This window comes from Tiliqua scincoides, chromosome 4 (assembly GCF_035046505.1).
Source record: "Tiliqua scincoides isolate rTilSci1 chromosome 4, rTilSci1.hap2, whole genome shotgun sequence".
NCBI classification, from domain to species: domain Eukaryota; kingdom Metazoa; phylum Chordata; class Lepidosauria; order Squamata; family Scincidae; genus Tiliqua; species Tiliqua scincoides.
In genome coordinates this window covers 134,764,053-134,777,251 of record NC_089824.1, presented here as the reverse complement: position 1 = coordinate 134,777,251, position 13,199 = coordinate 134,764,053, and the positions used below count along the sequence as shown (strand labels likewise).

At 44.6% G+C, this 13,199-nt stretch overlaps 1 protein-coding gene across 3 annotated transcripts in view; it reads right to left on the bottom strand.

The window, feature by feature from the left end:
- The window catches only part of AGL (amylo-alpha-1, 6-glucosidase, 4-alpha-glucanotransferase), a 54,658-nt gene extending 48,133 nt beyond the window's left edge, over nucleotides 1–6,525 (bottom strand). For 2 of the 3 annotated variants that reach the window (XM_066626608.1, XM_066626606.1), the window contains exons 1-2: nucleotides 6,477–6,525; nucleotides 5,847–5,996 (exon numbers count right to left, since the gene is read on the bottom strand). In XM_066626608.1, coding sequence (XP_066482705.1) covers nucleotides 5,847–5,928 — 82 coding nt within the window. In that variant the 5' untranslated portion in view covers nucleotides 5,929–5,996; nucleotides 6,477–6,525. Of the gene's footprint in view, nucleotides 1–5,846; nucleotides 5,997–6,138; nucleotides 6,348–6,476 lie in introns of those variants that run through there. The other variant, XM_066626607.1, reaches the window with a different exon arrangement.
- Nucleotides 6,526–13,199: the final 6,674 nt, after the last annotated feature.

Below are 13,199 nucleotides of genomic sequence, written 5' to 3'. Positions count from 1 at the left end.
GCAAACTAAGCCAACAATCAAAGGCACCCAAAAACACATGTAAGTGCATTTATATGTCACGGAGCAAGTGAGGCAACAGAGGTAAGATACCAGTTTAATATGTTGACTAAATGTTTGTCAAGTGCAATTTCAACTGCACTTTAGGAGTCAAAATAGAATCTTGATTCTGCTTAACTCTTATTCACATACTGACCAATCCAAAACATATTACAGTACCTGGAAGTAGGTCCCATTTAATGCAGGAATTACTTCCTGATATACAAGCTAGTTTTAGGCTACAATCCTACACATACTTACCTGCAAGTAAGTGCTATGGAAATAAATGAGACTTCTTTCTAAGTAGACATGTATAGGATTGTGCTGTTTAGACTACCAGCTATGCCATTATAGTTTTTTTTTAAATAAACTACTTAACAAGCAATCTATGTATAGACAATGCAACAAGCAGAGAGTTGGGCACAATTCACACAGCTGTATCTTGGGCTAATCTTTCAGATCACACAGGCTTTTCTATTTGCAAGGGCTACATATGTGAGTGGTAAAAAGTCCAGGTTGGCTAGCCATCAATTACTGAGGAATCTGCTTGTTGAACTAGTTTTGTTTGCAACGGGGGCAGAAGGGGACCAGTTGTACAGACAGGAACAAAACCCCAAAGCGGTTATGCACGTTAGCCCACATTTCAGTTTTTAAAATTTATGCACAATTATGTCTCACTAAAATTTGAAAGAATGTGATTTCCTATACTATTACCTAGTGGTTAACCATAAACTATGCAGGTGTGAATATCTTCCTGCCCAGTTTCATTTGATAGTGTGATTTTTGTGGGGCTGTTTGCAGAATCCAGGAATTCTAAAGAAGTCCAGCATTATTGATCTGAACAAAGTAATTTAAGTAACTGTCCTATTTATGCAAACAGAATTGAATTAACCTAATAACAGCCATTAATAATGAAGCCTAATATTTTGCAAGTAGCCATATGCAAAATAACTGTGGTACCCATGAACAGGACTTCTAGCAATCACACACAAAAAAGCATGGACTTGCATATTTCCTTTTTTTAAAAAAGTATTCCATTCAAAACTTGATTTCCTTGGCTTCTGTTGTTCATATGTTAATATATTAACAGCCCAATTCAAGCATGTCTACTCAGAAATAAGTCCCACTGAGTTTAACAGGGTTTACTCTTCAGTAAGTATGTACTGAATTGCAACCTAAGTGAGTTTTACATGCAATTTGAGAGAGAGAGAGAGAGAAGGAAGATATTGGTTTGATACAAGAAAAATAAATTTAATTTATCAATGATGTATGTTTCTCAGCAAATGGAACAGAGTTGGTTCAAAAGAAATGAGAGAATTAAATTGTATTGGCATTTTATCTGTGTGTTACTTCATTGACCCATTCACTGATACAGAATACAGAGAAGTAGCATAAAGGTTTCTGGAATTATTTGTTAAACCTGAGCTTCCTTCAGCTTAAAACGTTATATTTGCACATACATGATAAATCTCAGATCAGGTCATTTATGCTACAGGTTTGGCAGTTCTTTTGACAGCACAAGCCTGTGCATGTCTACTCAGATGTAGCCCATTAAAGTCAATGGGCCTTATTCCCAGGGCAACATGTATAGGATTGCAGCCCGAGTCTGCTAAACATAGGTTGGATGGCAGAGATGTTTGCCACTGATATTTTGTTTCCTGAAGCCTGTATAGACTTTAAGTCTGCACAGATTAGTTACATACCCTCTCTCTCTCTCACACACACACTTAGTTCTTTATGTCAGTTAATGGAAACAGAAGTGTATGGCTTTGCAATTGGAAAAGTATTCCCAAATTAATGTTCCCTAAAATGCAGACTTTTAAAAAAAATCCACATGAGGAAAAACTGTTACAGGTTTCTCCATCAGTAATATTGATTTTTCATTGATGTTTATAACCATTTGTAAAACTGTTAAGATCAAACTATTTGAGCCCTTCTTAGGTTCAAAGAAATAATTTGTTCCCTAAGCAACAAGTCCTGTAGTTTCAGAAATTATTTTGAGTTAACTGACATTCTTGCAACCCAAACTTGAGAACCTTTACAGCAAGTTTAACTCAGCTCTATGGGATTTAGAACTATTTTTTTTCTTGTTGTTATATTGACAATATATATTCTGTGCTTGCTGTTCTTTTGTTTGTATTGTGTGCTTAAAACTGTAGCCACACTCTAAACTCACATCACATATGCTAAGTGTACAAACTGGCATCTGAGACTTTGTAGAGAAGGGGAATGAATGAAAGTCTCAAGCAGTCCATTTCCTTACCAGCTACATCTTTCTTATCCAGAGGTTCAGAAACATCTTCTGACTCAGGAAAGGAGATTTGAAAGTCCTATTTGGACTGGATTGTAGAATCATTTAAATAATTAGCCCACTTCCCTGTCTGTGGCTCCCATGAAAGTGGGTGACACTTAAGTGACCCAACAACATGGATGGAGTCCAACAGAATGAATTTGTTCCATTAAACCTTCATCTGCCAGTGTTTTGGTTGGTACTCATGCAATTTGCCCCTGTTCACCAAAAAGCAGCTTCTGTGTTATAGGGAGAGATCAGATTAACTTTTTATTAGAGAATGTTTCAGTTTCATAAGCATAAAAACAACTGGATAGCAAATATAAGATCCCGGAACACGGTTACATACAGTGAGAGAGTGTTGTCATTCGCAAACACAGAGCATTCAAGTCTGGTATGTAGGTCCGTTCCAGGGGGTTACATGGGGTGAGTTGGAAGTCCATAAGTTACTATATTCAAGGCTAGAGCGAGACGCGCTCACTCCCGCCTTGCACGTGGCCAGCAGTGCCAGGCCAGGCTTCTAATACACTTATGCCTTCCACAATCCCACCATGTCCAAAAGTCCCTGCCTTATATCTCAAGCCTAAAATACTTTTTTTTCCAAGTCCCTTTTAAGAACATAAGAGGAATCCTGTTGGATCAGGTAAAGGGCCCATCTAGTCCAGCTTCCTGTATCTCATAGTAGCCCACCACACTTCAGGGAGCACATAAGACAACAGGATACCTGTATCATGTACTCCCTTGCACCTGGCATTCAGAGATAGTTTTCTTCTAGAAACATGAGAGTGCATATAGTCATCTTTTCTTATAGCCTATAATGGACTTTTCTTCCACAAATCCATCCAATCTCCTTTTACAAACCATCCAGACCAGGTGCCATCATCACATCCTGTGGCAAGGTGTTCCAAGACTAATTACACACTGGGTAAAGAAATATTTCCTTTTGTCTGTTCTAACTCTCCCATCAATTTCAGTGGATGCTCCCTGGCTCCAGTGTTGTATGAGAGGGAAAAGAACTTCCCCCATCCACTCTGTCCATCCCACGCATAGCTTTATATGTCTCAATCATGTCCCCCTCCTCAGGCACCTTCTTTCTACACTGAAGAGCCCCAAAACAAAGTAGCCTCTCTCATAAGGGAGGTGCCCCAGCCCAGTAATCATTTTGGCCACCCTCTTCTACAACTTTTCCAGTTCCACTCTATCCTTGAGATGAGGTGACCAGAACTAGACTCAATACTCCAAATGTGGCCTTACTGTTGATTTGTACGATGGCACAATAATGGCAGTTTTAGTCTCAATCCCTTTTGTAATGATTCTGAGTATGGAATTGGCCTTCTTCACAGCCACTGCACACTGGGTCAACTCATCAAGCTGTCTACCACCACCCCAAGATCTCAATCCTGACCCATTGCAGACAGCTCAGAATTTGTTTCCATAGAACTTACTTCAAGTTATAACAGAGAAAACTACCTCCTAGATTACAATTGTTCTTCCTCTTATTACACAAGGGACTTTCTGAAATCAACTCCTGAATATGTTATTTGAAGACTACAACCTTACATCTTGAATGTGTCTCAACAGGTCTTACGTTCAAGACAAAACACATTCAAGGGCAAGATGTTCTTTCAACTGCAGAAGACGGCACACCAAACCTAAATACATTTACTTGGGAGCAAGTTCCATTAAGTGGTCAAATTACAGCACAAGTATATACAATGTATGATGACAACATTGGCAAATTTATTAAACACTCCACCCCTACCCACCCAAAAAAACACAACCAGCAAGCTCTAAAATGCAGTTTTTTTTTCTGTCAGCAAACATAGGTTGCAATCCTGCATCTGCTACCTTCTGTGGGACAAATCCATATAACTAATTGCAGCCAGATCCTTTACATATTTACCCAGAAGTAAACTTTGAGTTCAACAAGGCTTAGGGCCAAATCCTAATCAACTTTTTAGCACTGATGCAGGCACAATGCAACCCCAAGGTAAGGCAACAAATGTCCCCTTACCTTGAGGAGGCTTCCCTGACTGCTCCCCCACCCCAGGATGCAGCATACAACCAATTGATATGACTGCATTAATACTGGAAAGTTGGATAGGATTGGGCCCTTACTTGTTTAGCATGGCAGCCTTAAGGCCTGCTGAAGAGCTTAGTGACAAACTTGGTGCCTCTTTTTTGCAATGCAATACACTAGTAGTTTGCAGAGAGAAGTGAACATGCTTAATCTTTTTCTGTCCCTACTCTGCCCTGCACCTTCAGACATTTCTCTTCCACTTCATGCAGCAAACATGCAGTTAGAGGGAAGAGGTGCAGTTTGAAAAGCATCAGCCAAAGGGTAATGAACTCCCTCTTGTAGCACTCCCCTCTTCTCCCTTACAGCAAGGCACAGTGGCCTATTTGCCAATGAACACTTCAACTGGTTCAGGTTACACTTTTCCTGTTCAACTGGCCCTTACACTGCATATTCTGCAACCATTTTTGCACAATGTTGCATATACGCAACAGGGATAAAAGAAATACGCCTGTGGACTGGGCAAAAATGGGTTAAAGATATGCATTCTCACATGTCTTGGCCTCTCCTGTCCATTCCAGGTGAGTATCCCTAAACACCTGAGGTGAGTAGCTTATCTGAACCACCCTTTGTGTGTGCTGTTAAAGCAGTATTATCAGAATATAGTTTCTTTGATCCATTCCCCCTCCCCATAACATCCACTTAGAATTTAGGGGAGGGGCAAAGATACACGGCCACACATGTATTTATGGGGCTATTAATCTGAACCAGCCCTTAATTAAAAATCAGTGTAAGACTGGAGCCTAGTACTATTAACTTAATGGTAAAAGAGCATTAAGGCCACTCAGCACAATGCAGTCTTCATTTACCATTTGACAGATACTGATCTGCCCAGAAAAATAATGTCAATATTGATTTTTATTACTCATGCATTATACATACAGTACCATCAACCACTCAAAGACTCCTGCAGACTTAAATGGCACAGCCTACTTGCTCAGGCATGAGAATGGAGCACTGCTTTCTCTTCCTTCAAATCTCTCCTCAAAATCCACCTTTTAAATCAGCAGAGCCTTTTGCTTAATCTTTTACAGGCTCTTTTACATGTTCACTCAGAAGTAAGCCCCACTTATTTCAACCAAAACTTACTCCCAAGTAAACATGCATCAGTCTGCACCAGAAATAAAGTTCAAGTACCATACATATAAATGTGAATTCATATGAATTTATTTGTATTGAATTTGTTACCTTGGTTTCGTCCATCCATTCCCCACACCAGTCATTATGCAGGTTGCAAGCAATTTGGGGCACGGTTATCTCTATTGTAAACAGTTATTTTGCTGTGTAAATCACCATGCACAATTGGTTTGCTGAAGGGAACACAGCAAGGTGGAAACTGCAGAGTTGATGATTATTGATCACAACCCTTTGAATTCTCTCTTTTACAAGGGCGGCCAAAATTGACTGGTTAAACAAAAGGTGGCAGCCACTTGGGACACTGACCTTGTTCCAGCCGGAAGAGGGTCTTGTCCAGCTTTTCCATGTCGTTGAGCAGGAGGACTCGGGTCTGCTTACTGTGGGCCATTTTGGCCGACTGGCGTTTTCGGCTCTGGCAGGCAGACAAGATGAACTTCAGGAAGACAGGAGTGGCTCCTAACAAGCAGAAGAAACAGACACACAAGCCAACCGTTAAATACATGCACAGGGCGCAATGGTCACCAGGCCGGTGGAGAAGAAGAGCCGGCTTCCCACACAGGTCACCTTGAAAGCCTTCCTGGGAGTGCCACACACTTACATTTTGCCTCCCTCCCCAATCCCAATAACACACTTGGCAGGGAAGAGGAGGGAAGGGGGCCAGAGGAGAGACAAGCTCCTGGAGGCTGAGGAAGGGGGACAAGGACACCCCAAGCCCCAGGAGGGTGGTGTGGAGTGGCGTGCAGGCTCTGCAGCCCTGGCACCAGGGGAGAGGAGGGGAGGGTATTGTCCCGTCCCTCTGGGGGCAAGGGCTGGCGCCTGTCACTCTGCCCCTGCACAATGCGACCTGTCCTGGCGCAGCTGAAAGCCCCCCTTCCATTCCCCCCGCCTGCCGTTGTCTATAAATACAGAGGCCAACGCCGGGCGCCCTTCACTCACCCGAGGACGCTGCAGCCAACAGAGGCGACTCCGAAGCGGGCAGGCCTGGGCGGGAGAAAGGGTGGGAGGTTCCGCTGGAGCGGGCGGGCGGGCGCGAGCGCTGCAGGCAGCCCCGCCTGCAGCCAGTGACTTGCAAGAAGGAGGAAGGCGAGCCCTTGGTGAGCCCGCGCAGCCTCCGGCCAGCCAAAGGAGAGGGGCGCGCATGACAAGGGCTGCAGTGGGCGCGGCTGGGACGGTCGCCTTGCAGGATCATGAAGGCTGCGGTCCCAGTCGCACTTTCCTGGGAGTAAGTCCCATTGAACACAATGGAACTTACTTCTGAGTAGACAGGCACACTGCGTCCTTCCTCTCCTCAAGCGTGTGGCTTTTGGAGAGCATAAGAACACAAGCCCTGCTGGATCAGGCCAAAGGTCCATCCATTCCAGCCTCCTGTATCTCACAGTGGCCCACCAGATGTCTCCCAGCCGAAGCCTAGCCACGTCTACTCAGAAGTAAATCCCTTTATGGTCAATGGGTCTTACTCCCGGGAAAGTGTGGCTAGGATTGGGCTGTCAGGGAGCACACAACAAGAGACTTGCATCCTGGTGCCCTCCCTTGCATCTGGCATTCTTGAGGTCTCCTCCTGGTATCCTGTCTCCCCCCCCCCAATGGAAGCAAAGCCAGGGAGATGCTCAGATGTGCTCACAAGTCTTCTAGTACTTCTACCTGAGTGCCTTTGAGCATGTGCAGAATGCACCCCTCCCCCAGATTTAAAGGTGTTTAAAAAGAAATCAGTAGAACAGTGATTCCCAAACTTTTTAGCACCAGGACCCAATTTTTAAAATGACGCTCTATAGCAACCATTTTCAACCACTGTGCCTTGGCACACTGGTGTGCTGTGAATGGTCTCCAGGTGTGCCGCAGGAGTTTGGCAGATGGTCATTTATTACTAGGGCCATTGGGGGATGTGAGCCCCCCCAGCAGTGCAGTGTGCCTTGTCAATTGTCAAAAAATGGATGGTATGTCTTAACAGTTTTAGCACCTTGTCAGTGTTTCATGAGATAAAAAAATGTTGAAAATTGCTGCTCTTTTGGAACCCAGCTAGGTTTATCAGACTTTAAAAAGGAGTTCTAGAAAGAAATTATATTTTAATTATTTATAAGTAATAATAAGTAGAAAAAAGACCCCCAAACTTTATCTCTCTATATTTACATATGCTTGCAAACTGCAGGAACTCAGCTCCATGCAGGGCAGTTAACAACTATCTTGCAAAGTGCAGGTGCTGAGTTCTTTGCAGGATAATTAGCAGCTACAGGATCTGATTTTGCAGTAGCTTCAGGGCTTGAGGCAATTAGTTATCTGATCTTTCCATCACCCTTTGGCAGCTCACCAAAAATTAAGTTGTGACCCACAATTTGGGAACCACTGCAGTAAAACATTAAGGGACCTGAAGGCCTAAGAGGCCTAAGGACCTCTTAGACAGAGGCAGGCATTGCATTTGAAGGTGCTTCAGTCAGTTCACAGCTCTCTCTTTCCGCCATCAGATTACAAACTGCTGGTTTTCACACAGAATCTACTATGTACTCTTCTCCATTCCCTCACCTGTGGATGAATTGTGCAGACAAGGGATCTTCTATAGCCATTAAAAAGGACAATTAACAGTGCAATCCTATGCCAAAGTTGCACTGATATCCATGCTACAGCAGCATTGTTGGCATCCTTCAGTCTCAGAAGACTATGGTGTCACGCTCTGAATGGTGGTTCTGGAACAGAGTGTCCTCTCCAGTGCGCGAAGCCTGGGTAAAGTAGATATGGAGGATAGGCTGTTACCCAGGCAGCAAATCCCCCCTCTCCACGTCACTGAAATAGTCCAATGGAAAGGCAGAGGCCAATACGGTTGGTTCCAGCGGCATCGCAGGAGTTGCCAGAACGTAACTGTTCAGCCATGAACTGCCTCAGGGACTCCGGCTCCGGATTTTGCCTCGAGGTTGACTCCTGAAGCCTTTTCCATAACTGGATGTAGCCACAAGGCAGTGGAGGTTTGGGATCAGAGTTTTCCTTCTCTCAGATGAGCTGCTTTCCTAGGCTGACGAGTCCCATCTACCCGGTGGCTGTTTAGTCGCCTCTTACGGCAAGTACAGCCAAACTGAGGGCCTATTCTTATCCCCAGCCCCCCCTAAGCCCATTCAACACAAAACAGAAGGAGGAAACTAGAGCCGAGACAACATACTGGTGCAGTCTTCCAAGGAACTACTCCAGCCTCCATGGAAATTCCAACAAAGCCCACGTTGTCATAATCAACAACATGGCCTGGCAGGGACAAAAGAAGAAGTGGAAGCAGGTCTAGAATTCACAGTGGCCAGTTCACAAAGCTACTCTCTGACCACTTAGCCACAGCAAAAGAAATCAAGGAGCAGCTCATGGAACATTTAGTATCCTGCAGCACCACAAAAAGGTACATTTGGCTGAGAGGCTGTTAGCTCATGGAGCACTGCAGAGCCATTCAATTAACCTGCATGTGACACAAGGTCACTGTTGTAGCAGCTCACCCATTCAGCCCAAACATACACCCCATGCCCTTTGCAACATTGTTTGAACCTGCCACGCAGTAGCCTCAGCATGGTTGCCATTGTGCTGCATTTCCCCTGCAACTGGCTGCCTTATACACCATGGCAGCAGAGAACAAAAGCCTCATAACCAATGAGGTGCTTTCCCCCCACTGGAGCCCAATGACTCAAAGCATGACAGTGCTGCAGGCCCCAAACCCTAGAAACAGACAGGTCCCTCACCCCTTCCCTGCAGAGTACCATCCTGAGGCCAGCTGAAGTAAAAACTAGGGTGGGAAGAAGGAGTTCCTATCTAAAAACAAAAGGACAGCAGGTGTGATCAGGTCAAATATTTATTGCACAGTCTCAAAGATGGATCAAGGTCTGAAAGAGAAACACACAAGTGGGATTGCCAACCATCTCATCCAAACAGAGCTTTTGCAATTTATTTGATAGGCAGCCAAGTAGCATGAGGTCTGGTTGGTTAATTCACTGTCTGTCATGGAGTTTGCAAAGCCACAGGGAGTCTGGAAGTAGGTCAACAACCCCAGAAAGGAACTCCAGAACAGGTAGGCCAGCAAGCCCAGAAAGATTCAACTGAAATCACACTTTGCAAAGCACTGCTCTAGGCTCTGAAAGATGACATTTATTTATTTATTTATAAGATTTAAATAAGAACAGCCCCACTGGATCAGGCCATAGGCCCATCTAGTCCAGCTTCCTGTATGTCACAGCGGCCCACCAAATGCCCCAGGGAGCACACCAGACTACAAGAGACCTGGTGCCCTCCCTTGCATCTGGCATTCTATTTCTAAAGTCAGGAGGTTGCACATTCACAATACTGCACATTTCTATACCACTTTTCCAGTGCACAATGTGGTCTACAACATAAAATATAATAAAATTAAATTATAAAGCATTTAGGTACATAAGAACATAAGAACAGCCCCACTGGATCAGGCCATAGGCCCATCTAGTCCAGCTTCCTGTATCTCACAGCGGCCCACCAAATGCCCCAGGGAGTACACCAGATAACAAGAGACCTCATCCTGGTGCCCTCCCCTACATCTGGCATTCTGACTTAACCCATTCCTAAAATCAGGAGGTTGCGCATACACATCATGGCTTGTACCCCATAATGGATTTTTCCTCCAGAAACTTGTCCAATCCCCTTTTAAAGGCGTCTAGGCTAGACGCCAGCACCACATCCTGTGGCAAGGAGTTCCACAGACCGACCACACGCTGAGTAAAGAAATATTTTCTTTTGTCTGTCCTAACCCGCCCAACACCCAATTTTAGTGGATGTCCCCTGGTTCTGGTATTATGTGAGAGTGTAAAGAGCATCTCCCTATCCACTCTGTCCATTCCCTGCATAATTTTGTATGTCTCAATCATGTCCCCCCTCAAGCGTCTCTTTTCTAGGCTGAAGAGGCCCAAACGCCGTAGCCTTTCCTCATAAGGAAGGTGCCCCAGCCCCGTAATCATCTTAGTCGCTCTTTTTTGCACCTTTTCCATTTCCACTATGTCTTTTTTGAGATGCGGCGACCAGAACTGGACACAATACTCCAGGTGTGGCCTTACCATAGATTTGTACAACAGCATTATAATACTAGCCGTTTTGTTCTCAATACCCTTCCTAATGATCCCAAGCATAGAATTGGCCTTCTTCACTGCCGCCACACATTGGGTCGACACTTTCATCGACCTGTCCACCACCACCCCAAGATCTTTCTCCTGATCTGTCACAGACAGCTCAGAACCCATCAGCCTATATCTAAAGTTTTGATTTTTTGCCCCAATGTGCATGACTTTACACTTACTGACATTGAAGCGCATCTGCCATTTTGCTGCCCATTCTGCCAGTCTGGAGAGATCCTTCTGGAGCTCCTCACAATCACTTCTGGTCTTTACCACTCGGAAAAGTTTGGTGTCGTCTGCAAACTTAGCCACTTCACTGCTCAACCCTGTCTCCAGGTCATTTATGAAGAGGTTGAAAAGCACCGGTCCCAGGACAGATCCTTGGGGCACACCGCTTTTCACCTCTCTCCATTGTGAAAATTGCCCATTGACACCCACTCTCTGCTTCCTGGCCTCCAACCAGTTCTCAATCCATGAGAGGACCTGTCCTCTAATTCCCTGATTGTGGAGTTCTTTCAGTAGCCTTTGGTGAGGGACCATGTCAAACGCCTTCTGAAAGTCCAGATATATAATGTCCACGGGTTCTCCCGCATCCACATGCCTGTTGACCTTTTCAAAGAATTCTATAAGGTTCGTGAGGCAAGACTTACCCTTACAGAAGCCATGCTGACTCTCCCTCAGCAAGGCCTGTTTAATGTTAAGTAGTAACATTAAAAACAATTAAAATGATACAGGTGTAATTAAGACTATAAAAACAGTAACAAAAGACCTGTAGGTATGAACAGCAAGCCGAATACATATTTTTTACACCCTGCTGGAAATCATGCAAAGTGGGTTTCCACGCATCTCTGTGCATGTATATGTATGTGTCTGTAGCTTATGTTTCATTAAGGCTACAATCCTATGCAAATGTACCTGGGAGTACATTGTTCTCTACTGAACCGAGTAGGTGTGAATAAAGTTGCACAGGCAAGCACTAACATACCTTTTATATTTATTGGGGGTATTTTTAAAATTCACTGTTTCAATTTATATATCCAGTATTTGTTTTAAACTACTGCTGCCTACTCCAAGAGTTTGGGATAAAATGAGCTGGATTTTTACATGAAGTATAAGTTTTAAAGTAGAAATTAATGGCAGGAGAAGAAAAAACTCTAACAAGGAAATTTAAAGCACATACCTTTGTTGTATAGTGTTAGTGGGATGTGCCTATAGGACATGTGTGTGTGTGTCAAGACAAGCTCCTGCAATTCAAAATTTACCGTTGATTACACCCTTGGTTAGACATAACTGTGTTCACTGAAATAAGTGGTTTTAGGGCACTCCACTCCCATTAAGGAAGGGAGGGCAAAACACTAAGTTTTTTCAGGTGCCTGGCTGCTGGTGTAAAGCGGTCCCTCCTCTCAGGTGCCTGAGGAAACTGAGTGCTTTGCCCTCCCTCCCCTAATGCCAGTGGGCTTTCCTAACTCTGTGGTAAAGCTTTTGCCACCACAAATTTGCTAAAAGTCAAAGGACTTATCATCTCAGGATATTGTGCAATACATATCTCTCTGTAAAGTTCCTGGTTCTGAATGATGTAATATAAAATATTGATCTCCTTCCCTTTCCCCCATTGCAACTTGCTTAACTTCTCACTAAGTTTTGCATCCCTTGCCTTGAAAAGCTGCAGCCTCCACTTTACTGTAACATAAGCAGGACAGTTACTTATAAGTGCAATGAAATATTAACTCACTTCATAGAAAAGGTCAGTCCTGCTGTTACCAAAGGTCAGTCTATTTTCAATGCTCAGGACTGTAAAAAAAAAAAATCTTGTATCTCATATTACAGTCACGGTGGTGAGATGTTTCTGCATTTGCAAGGGCACCACAGGTAGAACGAAAATGATGGTGAAAGCAGAAAATTAAAGTGTATTTTAATATTCATACTATGCATCCTTACAGAGCTTGAAGAAAATATAACAAATACAGAGCAAATTTCTTTGCAGAACAGTAGCATTTCCAGAAGGGGGCAAAGCACTTCCCCCCCCTAACCATCAGAGACAATCCCAGCAGCTAGAGTCTTGCAGCGGGTGAGTCTTGCAGCCCAATCCTGAGCTGCCCGAGGCGCACGGCTGTAGTGGTGCCGAAAATGGCTGCAGCTGCATCCTAAGCACTTTGGGCAGCTGCCTGTGGCTCCTTGGGAGAAGGGGATTTTCATCCCCTTCCCTCGGGTAAATGGAGTAGCCCCACAATGGGGTTACTCAATTCACCACGAACCAAAAGGTCAGCTGTGAATCAAGTGCCTCCATGTCAGGTGGTGAGCAGGACGCGGAGGCTTTGGATCTGGTGGAGCTTTGCTCCACTGGTCCCGCCTCCCTCCCTCCCTCCTCTCTCTCTCTCCCCCCTGTCCTCCGCCTGCATCCCCCCTCCCCAGAACGCCTCCTTCCTGCCTCCCCCAATGCCCCCGCTTACCTCTCCACTGATCGGCAGTCCACATGACCGCTGCGTGGACTGGTGGTAGTTTGGCACCAGCCAGTGCTGGGCTACCATTGTTGCTCGCCTGGTGGTAGGGCCCGCAAATA